The sequence below is a fragment of the Hyperoodon ampullatus genome (assembly GCF_949752795.1).
Source record: "Hyperoodon ampullatus genome assembly, chromosome: 3".
Lineage (NCBI taxonomy): Eukaryota > Metazoa > Chordata > Mammalia > Artiodactyla > Ziphiidae > Hyperoodon > Hyperoodon ampullatus.
Window position 1 is genome coordinate 106,835,686 of NC_136916.1, and position 22,170 is coordinate 106,857,855.

The window sequence follows — 22,170 nt, forward strand, 5'->3', positions numbered from 1 at the left end:
CAATACATTACTTAATAACGAAGTGATCACTGAAGAAATCAAAGAGGAAATAAAAAAATACCTAGAAACAAATGACAATGGAGACACGACGACCCAAAACCTATGGGATGCAGCAAAAGCAGTTCTAAGAGGGAAGTTTATAGCAATACAATCCCACCTTAAGAAACAGGAAATATCTCGACTAAACAACCTAACCTTGCACCTAAAGCAATTAGAGAAAGAAGAACAAAAACATCCCAAAGTTAGCAGAAGGAAAGAAATCATAAAAATCAGATCAGAAATAAATGAAAAAGAAATGAAGGAAACAATAGCAAAGATCAATAAAACTAAAAGCTGGTTCTTTGAGAAGATAAACAAAATTGATAAACCATTAGCCAGACTCATCAAGAAAAAAAGGGAGAAGACTCAAATCAATAGAATTAGAAATGAAAAAGGAGAAGTAACAACTGACACTGCAGAAATACAAAAGATCGTGAGAGATTACTATAAGCAACTCTATGCCAATAAAATGGACAACCTGGAAGAAATGGACAAATTCTTAGAAATGCACAACCTGCCAAGACTGAATCAGGAAGAAATAGAACATATGAACAGACCAATCACAAGCACTGAAATTGAAACTGTGATAAAAAATCTTCCAACAAACAAAAGCCCAGGACCAGATGGCTTCACAGGCGAATTCTATCAAGCATTTAGAGAAGAGCTAACGCCTATCCTTCTCAAACTCTTCCAAAATATAGCAGAGGGAGGAACACTCCCAAACTCATTCTACGAGGCCACCATCACCTTGATACCAAAACCAGACAAGGATGTCACAAAGAAAGAAAACTACAGGCCAATATCACTGATGAACATAGATGCAAAAATCCTCAACAAAATACTAGCAAACAGAATCCAACAGCACATTAAAAGGATCATACACCATGATCAAGTGGGGTTTATCCCAGGAATGCAAGGATTCTTCAATATACGCAAATCAATCAACGTGATACACCATATTAACAAATTGAAGGAGAAAAACCATATGATCATCTCAATAGATGCAGAGAAAGCTTTCGACAAAATTCAACACCCATTCATGATAAAAACCCTGCAGAAAGTAGGCATAGAGGGAACTTTCCTCAACATAATAAAGGCCATATATGACAAACCCACAGCCAGCATCGTCCTCAATGGTGAAAAACTGAAACCATTTCCACTAAGATCAGGAACAAGACAAGGTTGCCCACTCTCACCACTCTTATTCAACATAGTTTTGGAAGTTTTAGCCACAGCAATCAGAGAAGAAAAGCAAATAAAAGGAATCCAAATTGGAAAAGAAGAAGTAAAGCTGTCACTGTTTGCAGATGACATGATACTATACATAGAGAATCCTAAAGATGCTACCAGAAAACTACTAGAGCTAATCAATGAATTTGGTAAAGTTGCAGGATACAAAATTAATGCACAGAAATCTCTGGCATTCCTATATACTAATGATGAAAAATCTGAAAGTGAAATCAAGGAAACACTCCCATTTACCATTGCAACAAAAAGAATAAAATATCTAGGAATAAACCTACCTAAGGAGACAAAAGACCTGTATGCAGAAAATTATAAGACACTGATGAAAGAAATTAAAGATGATACAAATAGATGGAGAGATGTACCATGTTCTTGGATTGGAAGAATCAACATTGTGAAAATGACTCTACTACCCAAAGCAATCTACAGATTCAATGCAATCCCTATCAAAATACCACTGGCATTTTTCACAGAACTAGAACAAAAAATTTCACAATTTGTATGGAAACACAAAAGACCCCGAATAGCCAAAGCAATCTTGAGAACGAAAAATGGAGCTGGAGGAATCAGGCTCCCTGACTTCAGACTATACTACAAAGCTGCAGTAATCAAGACAGTATGGTACTGGCACAGAAACAGAAAGATAGATCAATGGAACAGGATAGAAAGCCCAGAGATAAACCCACGGACATATGGTCACCTTATCTTTGATAAAGGAGGCAGGAATGTACAGTGGAGAAAGGACAGTCTCTTCAATAAGTGGTGTTGGGAAAACTGGACAGGGACATGTAAAAGTATGAGATTCGATCACTCCCTAACACCATACACAAAAATAAGCTCAAAATGGATTAAAGACCTAAATGTAAGGCCAGACACTATCAAACTCTTAGAGGAAAACATAGGCAGAACACTCTATGACATAAATCACAGCAAGATCCTTTTTGACCCACCTCCTAGAGAAATGGAAATAAAGACAAAAATAAACACATGGGACCTAATGAAACTTAAAAGCTTTTGCACAGCAAAGGAAACCATAAACAAGACCAAAAGACAACCCTCAGAATGGGAGAAAATATTTGCAAATGAAGCAACTGACAAAGGATTAATCTCCAAAATTTATAAGCAGCTCATGCAGCTCAATAACAAAAAAACAAACAACCCAATCCAAAAATGGGCAGAAGACCTAAATAGACATTTCTCCACAGAAGATATACAGACTGCCAACAAACACATGAAAGGATGCTCAACATCTTTACTAATTAGAGAAATGCAAATCAAAACTACAATGAGATATCATCTCACGCCAGTCAGAATGGCCATCATCAAAAAATCTAGAAACAATAAATGCTGGAGAGGGTGTGGAAAAAAGGGAACACTCTTGCACTGCTGGTGGGAATGTGAATTGGTACAGCCACTATGGAGAACGGTATGGAGGTTCCTTAAAAAACTACAAATAGAACTACCATATGACCCTGCAATCCCACTACTGGGCATATACCCTGAGAAAACCATAATTCAAAAAGAGACATGTACCAAAATGTTCATAGCAGCCCTATTTACAATAGCCCGGAGATGGAAACAACCTAAGTGTCCATCATCGGATGAATGGGTAAAGAAGATGTGGCACATACATACAATGGAATATTACTCAGCCATAAAAAGAAATGAAATTGAACTATTTGTAATGAGGTGGATGGACCTAGAGTCTGTCATACAGAGTGAAGTAAGTCAGAAAGAGAAAGACAAATACTGTATGCTGACACATATATATGGAATTTAAGAAAAAAAAAGGTCATGAAGAACATAGGGGTAAGACAGGAATAAAGACACAGACCTACTAGAGAATGGACTTGAGGATATGGGGAGGGGGAAGGGTAAGCTGTGACAAAGTGAAAGAGCGGCATGGACATATATACACTACCAAACGTAAGGTAGATAGCTAGTGGGAAGCAGCCGCATAGCACAGGGAGATCAGCTCGGTGCTTTGTGACCGCCTGGAGGGGTGGGATAGGGAGGGTGGGAGGGAGACGCAAAAGGGAGGGGATATGGGAACATATGTATACATATAACTGATTAAATTTGTGATAAAGCAAAAAATAAAAAAAAACAAACAAACAAACAAACAAACAAAAAAAAAAAATCCAAAAATTAATATATAAATGGAAGCAGTAAAAAATGTTAAAGAAACAGAAAAATATTTTAGGTTGGTCTTTTTTGAGGGTCGAGACATGGTAAAGCATTACAGTAACATTCGTCATTCATGTATGCTATGAACTGAATGTTGTATACCCCTAAATTCATATGTTGAAGCCCAAGTACCCAGTGTGATAGTATTTGGAGGTGGGGCTTTGGGGTCATAATCAGGGTTAGATTAGCTCATGAGGGTGAGGTGCTCATGATGGAATTAATGCCCTTATAAAGAGAGGAAGAAACATGAGAGCTCTCTCTCTGCCATGTGAGGAAACAGTGAAGAGGCAGCCTTCTACAAGCCGGGAAGTGTCTTCACCAAGAGCCAAATCTGCCTGACACCTTGATTTTAAACTTTCCAGCCTCCAAAACTGTGAGATATGTTGTTTAAGCCACCCAGTCTATAGTGTTTTGTTACAGCAGCCTGAGCCGACTGAGACAATGTCTTCATGTAATACATGAACACACATATGTTATTTACTCATGTGTGCTCTTAGATATGCAGACATAATTGAAATTCAGTCTCAGTTCTCTGGGAGATGGCTGTTTAGCAACGAGAGCAAATCACATCTATAAATTACAGCAAAATGTGCCAGAGTATCAGGAAAACAATGGGAGTGTATAAGAAGAGGTAGTTACGTCAGCTTGGCAAAAAAATTGGGAAATTTTGGGGAAGAAAAGATGTTGACTGAAACTCTGAATAATAGAAAATATTTGTTTTTTTAAAACATCTTTATTAGAGTATAATTGCTTTACAATGGTGTGTTAGTTTCTGCTTTATAACAAACTGAGCCAGTTATACATATACATATGTCCCCATATCTCCTCCCTCTTGCATCTCCCTCCCACCCTCCCTATCCCACCCCTCTAGGTGGTCACAAAGAAACAAGCTGACCTCCCTGTGCTATGCAGCTGCTTCCTACTAGCTAGCTATTTTACATTTGGTAGTGTATATATGTCCATGCCACTCTCTCACTTTGTCACAGCTTCCCCTTTCCCTTCCCTGTATCCTCAAGTTCATTCTCTAGTAGGTCTGCATCTTTATTCCCATCTTGCCCCTAGGTGCTTCTGATCTTTTGTTTTCTTTTTCTTTTTTTAGATTCCATATATATGTGTTAGCATACAGTATTTTTCTCTTTCTGACTTACTTCATTCTGTATGACAGCCTCTAGATCCATCCATGTCTCAACAAATGACTCAATTTCGTTTCTTTTTATGGCTGAGTAATATTCCATTGTATATATGTGCCCCATCTTCTTTATCCATTCATCTGTTGATGGACCCTTCGGTTGCTTCCATGTCCTGGCTATTGTAAGTACAGCTGCAATGAACATTTTGGTACATGACTCTTTTTGAATTATGGTTTTCTCAGGGTGCCCAGTAGTGGGATTGCTGGGTCGTATGGTAGTTCTATTTTTAGTTTTTTAAGGAACCTCCATACTGTTCTCCATAGTGACTGTATGAATTTACATTCCCACCAACAGTGCAAGAGGGTTCCCTTTTCTCCACACCCTCTCTAGCATTTATTGTTTGTAGATTTTTTGATGATGGCCATTCTGACCGGTGTGAGATGATATCTCATTCTGGTTTTGATTTGCATTTCTCTAATGATTAATGATGTTGAGCATTCTTTCATGTGTTTGTTGGCAATCTGTATATCTTCTTTGGAGAAATGTCTGTTTATGTCTTCTGCCCATTTTTGGATTGGGTTGTTTGTTTTTTTGATATTGAGCTGTGTGAGTTTCTTGTATGTTTTGGAGATTAATCCTTTGTCAATTGCTTCATTTGCAAATAGTTTCTCCCATTCTGAGGGTTGTCTTTTGGTCTTGTTTATGGTTTTCTTTGCCGTGCAAAAGCTTTTAAGTTTCATTAGGTCCCATTTGTTTATTTTTGTTTTTATTTACATTTCTCTAAGAGGTGGGTCCAAAAGGATCTTGCTGTGATTTATGTCATAGAGTGTTTTGCCTGTGTTTTCCTCTAAGAGTTTGATGGTGTCTGGCCTTACATTTAGGTCTTTAATCCATTTTGAGTTTATTTTTGTGTATGGTGTTAGGGAGTCTTCTAATTTCATTCTTTTACATGTAGCTGTCCAGTTTTCCCAACACCACTTATTGAAGAGGCTGTCTTTTCTCCACTGTATATTCTTGCCTCCTTTATCAAAGATAAGGTGATCATATGTGCGTGGGTTTATCTCTGGGCTTTCTATCCTGTTCCATTGATCTATCTTTCTGTTTTTGTGCCAGTACCATACTGTCTTGATTACTGTAGCTTTGTGGTATAGTCTGAAGTCAGGGAGGCTGATTCCTCCAGCTCCGTTTTTCTTTCTCAAGATTGTTTTGGCTATTCGGGGTCTTTTGTGTTTCCATACAAATTGTGAAATTTTTTGTTCTAGTTCTGTGAAAAATGCCAGTGGTAGTTTGATAGGGATTGCATTGAATCTGTAGATTGCTTTGGGTAGTGGAGTCATTTTCACAATGTTGATTCTTCCAATCCAAGAACATGGTATATCCCTCCATCTATTTGTATCATCTTTAATTTCTTTCATCAGTGTCTTATAGTTTTCTGCATACAGGTCTTTTGTCTCCTTAGGTAGGTTTATACCTAGATATTTTATTCTTTTTGTTGCAATGGTAAATGGGAGTGTTTTCTTAATTTCACTTTCATATTTTTCATCATTGGTGTATAGGAATGCAAGAGATTTCTGTGCATTAATTTTGTACCCTGCTACTTTACCAAATTCGTTGATTAGCTCTAGTAGTTTTCTGGTAGCATCTTTAGGATTCTCTATGTGTAGTATCATGTCATCTGCAAACAGTGACAGTTCTACTTCTTCTTGTCCAATTTGGATTCTTTTAATTTCTTTTTCTTTTCTGATTGCTGCGGCTAAAAAATCCAAAACTATGTTGAATAATAGTGGTGAGAGTGGGCAACCTCGTCTTGTTTCTGTTCTTAGTGGAAATGGTTTCAGTTTTTCACCATTGAGGACGATGTTGGCTGTGGGTTTGTCATATATGGCGTTTATTATGTTGAGTAAAGTTCCCTCTATGCCTACTTTCTGCAGGGTTTTTATCATAAATGGGTGTTGAATTTTGTCGAAAGCTTTCTCTGCCTCTATTGAGATGATCATATGGTTTTTCTCCTTCAACTTGTTAATATGGTGTATCACGTTGATTGATTTGCATATATTGAAGAATCCTTGCACTCCTGTAATAAACCCCACTTGATCATGGTGTATGATCCTCTTAATGTGCTGTTGGATTCTGTTTGCTAGTATTTTGTTGAGGATTTTTGCATCTGTGTTCATCAGTGATATTGGCTTGTAGTTTTCTTTCTTTGTAACATCTTTGTCTGGTGTTGGTATCTGGGTGATGGTGGCCTCGTAGAATGAGTTTGGGAATGTTCCTCCCTCTGCTATATTTTGGAAGAGTTTGAGAAGGATAGGTGTTAGCTCTTCTGTGAATGTTTGATAGAATTCGACTGTGAAGACTTCTGGTCCTGGGCTTTTGTTTGTTGGAAGATTTTTAATGGCAGTTTCAATTTCATTGCTTGTGATTGGTCTGTTCATATTTTCTATTTCTTCCTGGTTCAGTCTCGGAAGGTTGTGCATTTCTAAGAATTTGTCCATTTCTTCCAGGTTGTCCATTTTATTGACGTATAGTTGTTGTAGGAATCTCTCATGATCCTTTGTATTTCTGCAGTGTCAGTTGTTGCTTCTTCTTTTTCATTTCTAATTCTATTGATTTGAGTGTTCTCCCTTTTTTTCTTGATTAAGTCTGGCTAATGGTTTATCAATTTTGTTTTTATCTTCTCAAAGAACCAGCTTTTAGTTTTATTGATCTTTGCTATCATTTCCTTCTTTTCTTTTTCATTTATTTCTGATCTGATCTTTGTGATTTCTTTCCTTCTGCTAACTTTGGTGTTTTTTTGTTCTTCTTTCTCTAATTGCTTTAGGTGGAAGTTTAGGTTGTTTATTTGAGATGTTTCTTGTTTCTTAAGGTAGGCTGTATAGCTATAAACTTCCCTCTTAGAACTGCTTTTGCTGCATCCCATAGGTTTTGGGTCATTGTGTTTTCATTAATAGACAATATTTGAATGGGGATGGCATCCTGGGCCAGCACACATTGTGACCAAAGCCCAGGAGGTGAGAGAAGCAATGGCCTCCTGTAGTAGAATTGGGATTGCACTATCATATGTGAAAGTGAGGAGTAGGTTGGGCAGGTGGCTGGGGTTAGATCACATAGAACCTTGCATGTCAGACTGAGGAATTCAGATTTAATTTTGCAGGTAATTAGGATGTTCTAAGCATTTTTGAGCAGAAAAGTGACATAAATGAGGGCTCCCAAAATGGTAGCCTAAGAGCCAGATATTGCCTACTGATGTGTTTTGTTTGGCTCAAATGAGATGGTTCACATAAAAATGTCTACTGTGGTTTCTCTTTTAAAAAGTTGGAGGATATAGCAGGACTCGCCTGCTTCCCATATAGCCACAATGACTGAAACTGAGTACCAGCATGCCCTTTTAGGGCATACACTCACTACGTTCAATTAGCCACAGTCCACACCACTTTTTACTTCCTTCTACAAATCTATTTCATTGCATTTTATTCCCTGTTTGTCCTCTGTTGGCATAAGAATATGTGAGCTCTGATGTAACTGATCAGTTTCTGAAGATGAATCTGACAGTACTTTCAGGCAGGTTTGGATTTGGGGGAAGCAGGGAAATGCTACCACAATCCCCAATCTCTGGTGCAGCCCTCAGTTCATTTTGGGTTGTATTCAATTTGTGTGTTTGCCTTTCCCACTGGAGTAAAAAGTAGAACTCTTTGAGACTGAGTATGAATTACCTTATTATGCAAAACACATTGCATACAGCAGACTATTGATAAATGTTGACCAATTGGAGTAGTTCAGGTCAGCATTAGTGAGGATCAGAGCTAGGTTAGAGACAGAGATGGAAAAAGTCATGAAGGAAAGGTGGTGTATAAGAAATATGATTGCCAGATTTCCACTAGCTGAAGCGATCGTAGTAATAAAAAATATTAACTCTCTTAATGGTTTTACAACAAAATTTTATCCCCATGAGATGAGCACTATTATTCTTCCTAGTTTATGACTGAGAAAATGGAAGGGAAAGGGAAGGAAAATCAAGGAGAGCAAGTTTTTCAGCCTAAGTAGGATGTTAAGAGAAGGAAGACAGGCTTGTGAGGAGACAAGATGAATTCAGGTTTGGACCTGTTGAGCTATGTGGAAATTTCCAGCAGGAAGCCAGAAATTCAGTTCTGGAGTTCAGGAGAAAGGTCAAGGCTAGAGTAGTAGAATTGCCTACAAGTAAAAAGAATTAGCTTGTGGAATGAATTCATTGACTTGGAAAAAGGTGTGTAAAAAGAGGAGAGAGGAAGGACAGAAGTTTTGGAAAAGTATGCCATTGGGGGAGGGAAGAAGGCAAGTCAGAAAGCTAGAAAGTGGATGACTTCAGTGTGACTGCAGACAACTGGTCATCGAGTTTTGGACTGGGATGTCCCTGAGAGAGCAGTGCCAGCAGGATGATGGGGAAAGAAACCAGGCTTTTAAGGCCTAGTGAGTCGAGACCATTCACTCACGAAATCTGTTGTGCAGGAGTCGCGAGAAGGTGGTATCTTAATGGGTAGCAAGGGCAAGAAAAAGATTTGAACAGATTTCACGATAGAGGAGGCAAACATTTGTCCTTTAAGAGAAGGAAAAGTGGGGCTTCCCTGGTGGCGCAGTGGTTGAGAGTCCGCCTGCCGATGCAGGGGACACGGGTTCGTGCCCCAGTCCGGGAAGATCCCACATGCCACGGAGTGGCTGGGCCTGTGGGCCATGGCCGCTGAGCCTGCGTATCCGGAGCCTGTGCTCCGCAACGGGAGAGGCCACACAGTGAGAGGCCCATGTACCACACACAAAAAATAAATAAATAAAATAAAAAGAGAAGGAAAAGTGAAGGAGGAAAGACTAGAGATATAAGAAAATCAGGTTATTGTTGATGGAGTAAGGCCTTTGAAGAAGCAGAAGGAAGTGGGAATCAAGGGCTCCAGAAGAGGGGTACTCATTAAATAGGTATAGGAGTACTAAAGTTGGGAGTGCAGGAGATGCAACAGAACTTAGATAAGGAGGTGGGAGGAGTGAAATTATTTTCAATAGGATAGTCTTGATCTTAGCAAAGTAGGAAATTAGATCATTTGCCAGAAGTGAGGGATTTGCCGAAAGAGACTTGGGGAGAATGATGACAGGCTGGAACAGATGCTGTGCCCAGTTGCCTGAGAATCTACTGAGATGTTATATCAGGTAGGAAAAAGAAACCATGCCAGTTATTGGAACAGGCAGAATTTAACATAAGTAATCGCTAATTAGTTAAAAGTGGTTAATTGCTCAGGGGTCCAAAAGCAGCAGGTGCAGTGTTCACAGAGTCCAGCTCCAGCATCACAGAGTAGAGCAAAAAAGTGTGGATTTGGAACTGAGAGACAGTTAACTGATAACTGGTGTAGAAGAACAAGAGGGTTGCCCAATACAACAGTTAATGCTTAGAAAAGCATTATTCCTTCTTTCCTTTCCATATTCAGAATCCTAAAGAATAGGAAAGTACTAGAGTCAAGGAGAATGCATTGCTGCAGAAGGTGAATGGGAGCAGTGGAGTACCTGACTACATCCAATATAAAACAGGAACACAAAAAGAGAGTGTATTTATTTTGGGGAATTAACTCACCCCTGAGAACTGCTTTCTGTCTTCCAGAGCTGGAGAAACTTACTGTAATTCAGCTGCTTTAATGAGGGTGAGCTAAGAAACAGCGATCTGAGTGTGGATACAGTGTGGGTGGTCGAGAAAAGCTGGTGGTTGAAGACCAGCAGAGCACAAGCCTGGAGGTGTGGCTGAGTTAGGGGAGCAGGTTCAAGTGATTAGAATCTTGATAAATGTTAACAATTTGCCTTCAAAATTGTGGTCTTGTTCAATAGTATTTGATTACCAAGTGTCATCTAACTATGAGCGAGACTAATATCTTTTCATGTGTTTAGCTATTTGGATTTTTTTTTTTTTCTGTGAACTCCTACTGGTCCTGCATGGGGGCTTTAAGTGGAGGACAGGTTCATTTATGTAATAAGAGTGTTCTAAGTGCCTGGTAAATCCAAGGTCCTGATGCAACCTGGTGAACTAAATAGACATGGTTCCTGACCTATCCGAGCTGGATGTGGGCGAGACAGTAAAGAAGAAAACAAACGTATAAATACACGTCTCCATCAGGTCTGTGAAAGGAAAGAAGGGATACTGTGAGAGGAAAAGGCAAGGGATCTCCTTTAGATGCGGTGGTCAGGGAAGGTCTTTCTGAGGAGACATTTAAGTGTAGACTTGATAGATGAGAAATGAATGGCCACGAGGAGAGTTGGGGAAAGAAGTACTCTTGGCATCAGAGACAGCATGTGAAGATTTTCAGGTGCAAAACCTCACATTTTTGGAGAAGTGAAAGATGGCCAGGCCAGTGAAAAGTACAGTAAGTAATGAGGTGGGATTTATTTCCTGTCCTGACTGAACTCAGGGGGATAGAACTCTTGAAGGCTTAAGCAGACCTGAGCACTATATTCAAGGCTTGCTTTTCTTAGATAAAAAGCCTACAGTGACATTTTAGGCCAGTGTCTTGTGTGGGTTTACTTGTGGAATTATGGCTTAGAAGCTGACATCTGCCCACAGGCAAGGCTACTCTTGGACCATTCGTCACAGAGAAGGATGGGTTTGAATGGCTTCCGAAAGAAGAGTCAGTCCTTTCCCCTAATTGCCTCTTCCTGTCACTCACACTTTTGTAAGGATGGTATTTGGTAGAGTTAACTGCTATCCCCCCAGTGGCAACATCAGCCTCCTTTTGCCTCTCATCCACCCTCATTCCACATCGGGGAGGAGAAACTGAGTAGGCGGAAAACTAAACAGGGGCTGGAAGGGAGATGGACTGTGGTTCACATTCCCGTTCTCCATGTGGGGTCCTCAAGCTCTCTCATCTAACATAGCTGGTGAGTGGCATGTGCATGAGAACAGCCGCGCGCGCGTGTGTGTGTGTGTGTGTGTGTGTGTGTGTGTGTGTGTGTGTGTGAGTGAGTGAGAGAGAGAGAGAGAGAGAGAGAGAGAGAGAGAGAGAGATGGGTGGGGACTCACCCACCATGGAGAATCTGGTGGAGCCCAGAGGAGCAGAAGCATGAGTAGGTGGCTGAGACCTGCTTGGCATTAGGCCTGGGCGGAGAGAGTTATGTCCACTTCTAGCCCTTTATCCTGCTTTTTCTAAAGGGAAAATGAGGCCAGGTGAAACACCTTAAAGGGGAGAACAGAGCTGATGGCCCCGGTCTCCCCTAGTCGGGATAATAATGCTGCTCCCAGTGAGTGGAGCTGAAGAGTGTCTAGTCTTTCCTGTGTCTGAAAGAACGTCCTCAGATCGCATCCTTTAATCAGTATCCTGTCTCTCTGGAATAACTGTAATTGCATTCACATTGACTCAGTGAATTCCTAAGACTTTGGCCATTTCTGGGGCCCTCTTCATGTCAATCTTACCTTAGGACACCCAGACACAGTAAGGACATGGACGTGCCTCCATCTAGCCCCCGGTCCTGAGGAGTATGTCCATCCTCTCTGACTAGTTCCTGAAATGTTTTGTTTTCGATCAGTCTTCCCACGTGGGTGGAGAGCAGTTTATATACTAGGATGTCAGAACTCTGGAGAGTTACCTGTGGTCCTGGGGTGAGCTGCATCTAGGAGACTTGCCCAGGAGTTCTTTCCCTGAGCCCTGGAAGGCTCTGAATCTTTTCCCTTGGGGTTGCCTCTAAGCCCAGTTGTCCCCTTCCCTGAGCAGTTTGGGACTGTCTCTTACTCCTGCCTTTGTTCTGCTTCCCAGATGGCAAGTAGCCTCCAGCTGTCTGTGGGAATTTTTTTCCTTGAGAGAGAGGGAAGAGAGGGGTAGTGACACCATCTAGTACTAGAGGGATGGACCTGTAGAAGAAAGGGGGGTGGTGTATAAAGGAATCCCTTAGGCACGGGGTGGGAACAGTTGAAGATCAAGGTTTTAGTGTGTAACCCACACTTCTTTAGCACTTTGTACTTCCCAGAGCTCTTTCACATTCCACACATCTTAATTTACTCACCGGGACTCTGAGACAGGCAGGGTGTAGATTATTTTCCTTTGAAAGGTGAAAAACTAGACACAAAAAAATTATGTAATTTGCCTGAGAACAAAAAGCTAATGACAAAGCCAGGAGGCTCTCTGCTAGAAAGGATTTTTAAAAAGAAACTTGCATGGCTTGCAGTTTGTTAAAAAATAATGCATAGTGTAATTTTTAGAAAAGTAGAGTTTGGGATTTGGGGGGTGGGGCAGATCCATTGTTATAACTAGCCTGATGCTTCTTGCCTGGATGGTCCTTTCCAAATGACTTATTTCCCAAATCATGTTGGGTTTACTTGGACATCATAAATAATAGCACCATGACAACCATGGGAAAACAGTATGCTGCCATCATAGTTTTTCTGGGTCCTTCTTTCCTTCTTTTAGCTGAATGTCTAAAGATGCTTCCAGAGTAGGCCAACCTTGAACTTCTTTTTAAAGAAGAGTATGAATTGCTGCCCAAAGGGCATATCAGATAATCTCCTAGACCATAAAACCACTCATTTCCATTCCTGTAGTTGATGCCAGACACTAAAGACAAATTCTCTCAGTCCTCTTTCTTGTGAATTTAGTCTTTTTGGAAATTTCCTCCAGAAAATTGCTACCCCTGGGCACCTTTAGACCAGAGCCTCTCCTTTATCCCAGGGCTGGAATATATGAAATGCCAAGGGATCTATGTCCATAGATCATAAAAATGGCCAAAGAGGCCTGGAATATCTGCCCATGTGCCCTGTACCAACATGGATTTAAGAAAAACACGTCCATTCTTCTAGCCAGCAGTATGGTCTGGCAGGCATCATCAGCCTGAAAGGTTTACTACTTTATTTTGGATCCATCACAGAGAATAGCCCAGAGCTGAGCTGACGTACATGAAGCCTTATGTGCCAGGCACAGTGCTAAAGGCTTTACATTCATTATTTCATTTAATTGTTATGATAACCTGTAAAGTAGATAGCCACTCCCATTTTAAAGCTAAGAAAACAGGCACAGAGAGAGTCAGTAACTTGCCCAAGACCACCCATCTGGTAAGACTGGAGCTGGAACTCAAAGCAGGGCAGGACCACAGGGCAATGCTGCCTCCAGTAAACCACCACAAGGGGGCGTCCTGCCCATGTCCACTCCAGTTAAAGGTGTGTTTTATTTTTAGTCCCCGGGGGGTGTGGGGTGGGACACAGTTCACACATTGTTCATTCCCACAGTTTCTGTCCGAATGCTGAGGCTATTTCAGTATGGGAAAGTTTCAGACCAATATACATGTGTCCACCAGTATCGGTCACTGTAATTCCAGGTGTAAAAAAAGCAAAACTCCCTGAAGGAAGCCACTGTACTGTGAATAAAAAAGTATGTTTGATCGTAGGAACCAGATTTTCCTTGCTGGGGCAGTAAAAGAAAGGATTGGTTTTACGGAAAATCTAACAGAAAGCTTCAGGTTTCAGTCACCAAGTATGTAGTATTATAATTAAACAGAGCGCTTGGTGCACATGGTCAGAGCATATAAGAGGAGTTTTCTTCAGAAGCTGTGAATCATCCAAGCCATGTTTTAGCTCTCAGGGTAAAGCTGAGAATTCATGAGCTCATTTCCCTTCTTTCCATGTCATCTGACAAATAATCAGAGTGGCAAAGCAATTGGGATACAGTGTCATAGGACAAAGGCTCCTATTCAATGTTGATAAGTGAAACCTGGGACTTGTAGGAATGGCGATTCCTGTCCAGCCTCTGACACGTCTAGGTATGAGTGTGTGATGGGGCCAGACCCCACTGAAACAGGCGTCCTTGAACGGGTTGAGCACTTAAAGACAGGAAAAGAATGTATGTTCTATAGGAACAGCTCCACTCTGAGAGAATCAGTAGCATTTAAAATGCCTAATAGACAAAATGTGAGCGCAGTGACAGTGCACCTCAGTGGTCATTTTTGAATCTCTTAGGTCTGTCCACTGGTTCCTGTGGGACTGAGGGAAACAAGGTGGCTTTGCCCAACCAGCCTACATCCTGCAGTGCCCAGTGGGACAGGCCACTGAAGCAGCCCCCCAAAGACCTGCAATGCCCAGGACCATGACTCATCAGCAGAAAGAAGAAAATGTGGCAGAAAACTTCAGGGGTGGGAGGGGTTAGGAAGTGAAAATACGACTCAGGAAATCCTGAGGCTCCAGATGAGGCTCAAGGGAGAAAATATAATGGGGGTCAAGGCAGAAGGTTACACTATAGCAGTAATCCAGCTTAAAGGCACATTATGTTAATTTCCTTGACAGCTTTAATTTGGTGGTTTAAGTCTAGTAAGCATCTGGAGAAGCCAGGTGCCCCACTGTTCAGGCCTGCTGGAGCCATATTATTTTCTTTGCAAAAGACAAGATGACTAGGGGCAACAAGAAGGCAAATTTGGGAATAAAATGTGTACATTTTCCAAAACCTCCCCAAATAACTGTGACACAGAGCTTGGATGGAGAAACTGCCTTAAGCCACTATAAACCAGCACTGTAATACAGGTAACACCTTAGGAGGGGTTAGCTTAAAGCAGAATTTAAGAAATGTCGGAAAGCAAGGCAAAGAGCGTGGAGGGGAGAACGGGAAGAGGGGGTGATGTATAAGTAGAGATCAATTTTGCATCAGACTGGCTCTGGCTCTACAAAATCATTTTATGTATATGTACTTCCTGGATTTTCAAAAAGCAAACCAAAAGGAAATCCATCTTTTGTATCATCTTGTTGAAAGACAGCCATTAGCACACTTAACGTTTACTGAAATAAAGTAAGACTTGCCTTGTGGGTGGGATGTCTTTTTCTTCCATGTCTCAGTCTTTGTATTTCTCATGCTCTGATCATGGCCCACTTGAGGCACTGTCAAATTTCACTGACCCCTGGAACTATTGTCTCCTGCCAATCTATGTCCAGCTAGGCAATAAGGGGTCACTAAGAGAATTCAGGTGAATCTAGGAGTGCAGCTCAGCTTTTTAAAAATTTTATTGGAGTATAGTTGATTCACAATGTTTTGTTAGTTTCAGATGTACAGCAAAGTGATTCAGTTATACATACACATATATTCATTATTTTTCAGATTCTTTTCTCATATAGGTTATCACAGAATACTGAGTAGAGTTCCCTGTGCTATACAGTAGGTCCTTGTTGGTTATCTATCTTATGCATAGTAGTGTATGTTCATCCCAAACTCCTGATTTATCCCTCCTCCGCCCCCATGCTTCCCCTTTGGTAACCCTAAGTTTGTTTTCAATATCTGTAAGTCTTTTTCTGTTTTATAAATAAGTTCATTTGTATCATTTTTAAAAATTAGATTCCACATATGATATCATGTGATATTTGTCTGTCTAGGTCTAGTATGATCATCTCTAGGTCCATCCATGTTGCTGCAAATGGCACTATTTCATTCCTTTTTATGGCTGAGTAATATTCCATTGTATATGTATGTACCATATCTTCTTTATCCATTCCTCTGTCTATGGACATTTAGGTTGCTTCCATGTCTTGGCTACTGTAAATAGTGCTGCGATGAACATTAGGGTGCATGTATCTTTTCTAATGCCAGCTGTGTGTATGCATATGTGGATGTGCATACATATGTCCAGCTACCACCCAGGTTTGCCCACGCCAGGGAAAGGAGGGACACAGGATGGATATCATCAGGGAATAATATGGAAACATTTGCACTTGTTTGAAATTTATTTCTGGTATTTTTATCCTCCCTCTTCTATCTCACCCTGCCCTCAATCTGCTTGTTTAGGCAGATGATGATTGATAAGTCAATACAGTTGACTTTTGAACAATGAAAGGGTCAGGGGTGCCACCCCCCCCAAATAATCAGAAATCCGCCTATAACTTTACAGTTGGTCCTCCATATGTGTGGTTGGTTGAATCTGGATTCAGCTAACTATGGATTTCGTAGTACTGTAGTATGCATCTATTGAAAAAAACCCCACATACATGTGAACCTAGGCAGTTCAAACCCGTTATTCAAGGGACAACTATAGTTTTTTCTAAGCATGTTCTCATTGACAGCAAGAAGGAAAGGCATTACTGATTTTAAAAATATATACATTTGTATTAATTCTCCCATAAAATTTGAGAGCTGGCTGTGGTATAATTGCTAACAAAAATTATACTGAAAGATCATCTTTGCAAGTCAGTGGGTTTATAATTAGTTCACAAGAACGGTGCCTTTAAATACCTAATTAACTAAAGGCCAAGTCCTCATCTAGGCAAACCATCTCTCTATCCTTTTTTCTCTGGAGAGTGGAGGTGGTAGCCTTTCCCTTCCACCTGCAGTCCTCCCAGGAAATATTTCAAAGTCTGCCTGCTTCACTGTGTCTATGCCAACCTACAGAGGGTTGTTCTGCTACAGTGATCACCAAAGCCACTTCACTTGAAAGCAAATGGCGATGCAATAAGTTGCATTTGCTTTCCCATAAAAATAAATTGACATAATTTGATCCAGTCTTCTTTCCAATTTAAAAGGACATGAAAATAGTCTGCTGAATGAGGGCACATGCAGTAATATGTACTTGAGTTGAGCACATCACTAATATCAGCAGAAAGGTAACTACTAATCAGCTTAACTGCTTTGCCCATGAGAAGAAAATAAAAAAACTTAACTCTTGCTGGATAGAAGCTCACTGTCTAAATTAAGGTTAGTTAGCTCTTTAGTCTTTTTTACGTTTCAAGTTCTCCCATTAGAATGTCCGTGAAGAAATGTTATCAGAATGCTAATCCCAATTCTTAGGTCTCCTGGAGGCACACAGGGTCTTCCCATTAGCAACAAAAGTGTGACATTGCCTACCTATCTGGTAGTGTTTTGAGAGATTTCCCAAATAACTGAGAGAAACAAACTTTCATCACAGAGTTCAAATATTTAATGACAAAATTAGAGTTTGCTGTATTAGTGAATCACAGAGCAGGTGTTACTTGTCTCTGAAAGGAACAAAAATGATATTTGACATCTTAGGGAACTTCTGAAGAATTAATAACTGTACAACAGACATCAGCAATGTCACAACTCTAAAAATTAAAAGCGAAACCTATCTTTAATATCCTTTATTGAGGGCATTCTGTAAATATTTTTACATAAATGCATAACCTTTGTTAGCCACAAAAGTAGTATTAAGACAGATTTCACTGTAATTTTAAGTCTAACACATTATTTTTTCAGAGCTTAAAAAAGTTAACTACTGATCTTGTTACATTTTACAAATACCTTCAATATGAAACATTAACCTGAATCACTACTTCCTGTACACAGGTACCTAATAGTACTAGGGAAGAATACTACAGCTACATTCCAGGAAGAAGTGAGAACACTGAGAAGTCTCTTTTCTTTACGAGTTGTCAATACAATTTAAGAAATCCTTCACTGAAATGTAGTATTTCCAAAACTCAATAGTGAGGTGCAGAAATGAAACAAATTAAATGTCTTTTAGCAAGCCACTGAATTGGTCCCAAATAATGTGAGTCGTTTTAGCAATTTTCTCTAGGTTAGATTGTATTAATATTTTGTATTGAAGCACCTTCTACAAAAGGATAGCAAAGAACCTCACGTACGTCATCACAGGGCTCGCTCCTGTGCAAGAAGTCAGGAGGTCCAGGAGGGATTGGGGTTGCTGTTTGGCCTCTTCTGTGGGCAGAGGCCTAGGTAGTAGGACTTGGACACAGGGAGGTCAAGGACATGACCACAGCCTGGAAGCAAATCAATAGAGGAAGGTAATAACAATGCAGATAGGCTTTCTTCAAATCCAGGATATTTCCAAGAAGACTTAAGTCTAAAAGGATAAGCAGAGAGTGAGGAAAGAGGGCAAGATGTGGAGTACTTATATTTATGAAGAGTAACTATCACAAGTCTACTGGAGAGGAAAAAAATCTCAAATTTCACAGTATGCTTATGACCTCACCCTCTGCTACTTCAGAAGCAGCTTCACAAACACTGTTGTTAGATACTTGGCGACAGATTGAGTTTGGCTGATTGTCAGGGCGTTTTAGATTTACCATTTCAATTATTTATAACAACTATCTATCTGAAGCTAGAATTCAATTTGGGAAGATGAATATATCTGTGTGTGCGTGCGCACACGTGCATTTTCTATACTGAGGCCTGCAAAGAAAACCTATTTGGTGTGATATTTTCAGCTTTTCTTAGAAATTGTAAATGCTTCTAATGGTACTCACCAGATAGCAAGTTCCTTGCTTCTTTAAACTTTTAAGACACCAAAAGAAAAGTACAAAATATTATAGTACACTTATATAGTTTACCCTATAAATTATACAGAGAGTTTTCTTGAACTGGATCATCTCCCTAAGAGGATTCAGAAATCCTCTGAATTTGTCTCTGGCAAATCCCATCTCCCTTTTGACACATAGTGACTAAGATCATTTTTCCCCACAATAGCCCAATTTTCTATCTCCCTGGGAATGCTTTATCAGGGGAACTTAAGCTATTTAGATCAGCATAAATAATCCCAAAGTCATCATATGCTGCTATGTAAGAGCCTGCAATACACATGGCCTCAACGGGTAGGAAGGAATAGAAAGGGGTCCTGAAGATCCAGGCAGCTTAAAAAAATCAATGCATGGCAGCGGGAGGCTGAGAATGTATCTGGGATGTACAGCTTGCCTCCTTGTTTCAGGAAGACAAAGCACAGCTTTTATATTTAGCATTTTAACCTTCTAAGAAACCAAACTCCCAGACTGAAAATCCAGGCTTGTGTTGAGTGATACAAAATCAGGAGCTGTATGAACCAACCTCATTCAGTCTGACTGCAATGTTAAGGCTTCATGACCTGTGCTGTTTTATGTCAGACCAGGCAAGTTGCAATTGCCATGAAATGCAATTTGTCAAGAAACCCACACTTTAAATTAGGTTAATAGACAGCAATAACATCAAAACCTCCAGAAATCAGATACCAAGAACCAAAGGCCATTTCCCAAGGACATGATGAAGGCGTCTCTAAAAAGGCATGACTTTGTAAGAAGAGAAAAAAGATTTTAAATGTAGTATCTTTTCACATTATCCTTTACACAGACCTTTATCTGGACAAATCAATTATTGATAAAAATCCAGGCTCTTTTCAAGGCAAGCTACCGTAATTTGGGACAGTGACAAACATTCATGAATGCACAGAGGTTTTTAAATAGGCTTTTCCTTAGGTCTTTAATCTCAAATTTTTATCCTTTATATGGTAATTGTAAATAATCAGCCTGGAAACAAGTAATGGAAGAATTTAAACTGTAGCTCAGAAAGTAGATTTCTATCTGTGATTCTGATTTGTTTTTTTGAATGCTGGTGATGGCTCATGCAAAAAGTTACTACACAAAAAGCAAAATCTAAGACTGCTGTTTCCCCTGATAAATCCAATTGTTTTTTCTAATACAGATTTGTGTCTCAGGATATAGAATCTTAACCTTCAAATTAAGAGTACCTAAGAGACTGAGTGAAGCCAATCACTGCTTGACTTTTATTTCCAACCAGGAACAATAACATCTGATGTCACCACATTAAAATGTCTTCCTGCTTAATATCAGGGAAAAAATACAGTCTAGACCTAGCTCAATATATCATTTGGTCAGAATTTCATATTCAAACAACCAAAAAAAAAAAAAGAAAGCCTTAGAGAGAAAACACATACAGACACACGCATACACACAGTGGGAAAAAAATAAAGCTGATGCTTGCAGCATTTCTTAGCAAGATTATTAGGGAAATGTATAAACACAACACCTTTTCTCTCATATTAACATCTGAAAAGGAAAAATAACCTAAATGTCCACGTTTTGGGAAAAAAAGAAGCAAGCGGAGGTCCAGAATTCTTGTAAAAACTGCTGAACAAACTTCATTTTCTCTTAAGAGGTCACCGGGAGAGGCAGTTTCTCAACATTTGTGCTTCATGGCAAGCTAAGGAGAGAAAGGGACATAAGTAAGATGTTATCAGCAGTGGGGAGAGTTCCTTTGCTGCTCCTTCCCCACATCCGCGATGAGAGGCAACACCAAGATTCTTCTTGCTGTGGCAGATCACCATTACAGTTCACAGTGGCACTTAGTAAATGTGCAGCATGTCCCTAAACAGTCCACTGAGCACTGCATTTGTTACTCGTCCTTACAGTATTGTTGTTGGTGTATGTGTCCAGGTCAGGGAGGGTGCTACGTGATGTTCCTTCATGCCACTGAAGGAGCAAATGGAAGAGCCAGAGTAGAGGCAGAATGAGTGACCTACCCTAGAAACAAAGGCCTCTGGGCTCCCAGGTTACTAGTTATCCAGGAAGACCAACACTCTCCAAATGTATTTACTGACATCTCGTAAGGTATTAAAAATCACCAACTGTAGAGAAACAAACAAGCTGCAATAATCCACGTAATATCCTGGACATTCAACCAGGTCCAAAGCACTTGACAATTAGACTGTTTTACCAACCAGGACTGAACAATAGACCAAATTCAGACTTTGACTTACTGCTCCCACTGGTATTTGAAAAATGTGGTTTATTGAAATGTTGGATCTTTATAAATGGGAACACCAAATACCGCTGTATCATTCAATAGCTTCCCAAGCCCAGCTGGAGCCCATGATAATATATTTAAGGAAATGTATGCAGGTACAAAACATAAAATTAATCTGACATTGCCTTCCTTAGCCAGGTCCCTTCCAAGGAGCCCATATACTGAGGTGAAGCAGAAGGCAGGGTTGAGGCTGAATTGTGATCCCTCACGTGTCTAAGAGTCTGATATTAGGAATTAATCCCTGAGACTGGGGCTGGAGTTACTGGGGGTAGTCGTGTCGCTAAATTAATCTCTACTTGGGCACCGTCAGCTGGAAGAGCTCCAGGTGCCTGTACCTGGTGAAGCCAGCCTAAGTGAAGACCCCCCCCCAAGGACCTTTTGCAGTGCTGATGCCAACAGCCAGTCAACTGTCAGATGGTGTTTGTGAAGCCCTGAGTGTGTCCAGGCTGCTGTGCTAAGTGCTGTGGGTTTTTGCCAAGAAGGCTAAATCCTGAACTCCAAGAGTTTACAGTCCAGGAAACATGGTGGGTGGAAATGGCAGAGCCGGGGCTCTCTCTCAGATCCGTCCCACTCCCTGGCCACACTCTGAGCCCCTCCACTGTATGGCCTCCACTTCTTGCTCCGTCTCTAGTTTTAATACATTATTTAGCAATGTGGACCATTCAAATCAACACAGGGCTGTTAAGTGTTGTGCATCATAAATACCAACCATAAATATTTGATCAGTGCTGCTGTCCTGTTATGCACTCAGCTGTTAACCTTCAGCTAATGGGCTTTGCCAATTTACCCACAGTCATTAATCCTCAGCAGCGATCCTGTTGCTTCTCACACCAGACCCTGGTTACCTCTCCAGTGCAGCTGGGACTGGCGCTAAGGGGAGCCCCAGCCAGGCGGGGACGTGCCAGTTCAGCTTTGCAGAAGTACAGCTGGATTGGACATTTTGCCATTTGAGGTATTTTTGCATAAAGGCGCATCATTTCCACGCTACCTCGTTTTGTTTTGTTTTTTCTTTAACTTCCTGGGAGTTAGAAGCTTTAGAATATGGAAGGCGTGCTGCTGTT

The 22,170-nt window shown here is 40.5% G+C and overlaps 1 protein-coding gene across 1 annotated transcript in view; it reads right to left on the reverse strand.

Moving 5' to 3' along the window:
• Positions 1–20,482: 20,482 nt before the first annotated feature.
• STXBP6 (syntaxin binding protein 6) overlaps positions 20,483–22,170 on the reverse strand; it is a gene marked incomplete at both ends in the record, with an annotated part of 207,507 nt that continues 205,819 nt past the window's right edge. The window contains 1 exon segment of the mRNA XM_079699838.1: positions 20,483–20,506. Within this exon segment, the coding sequence (XP_079555964.1) occupies positions 20,483–20,506 (24 nt within the window).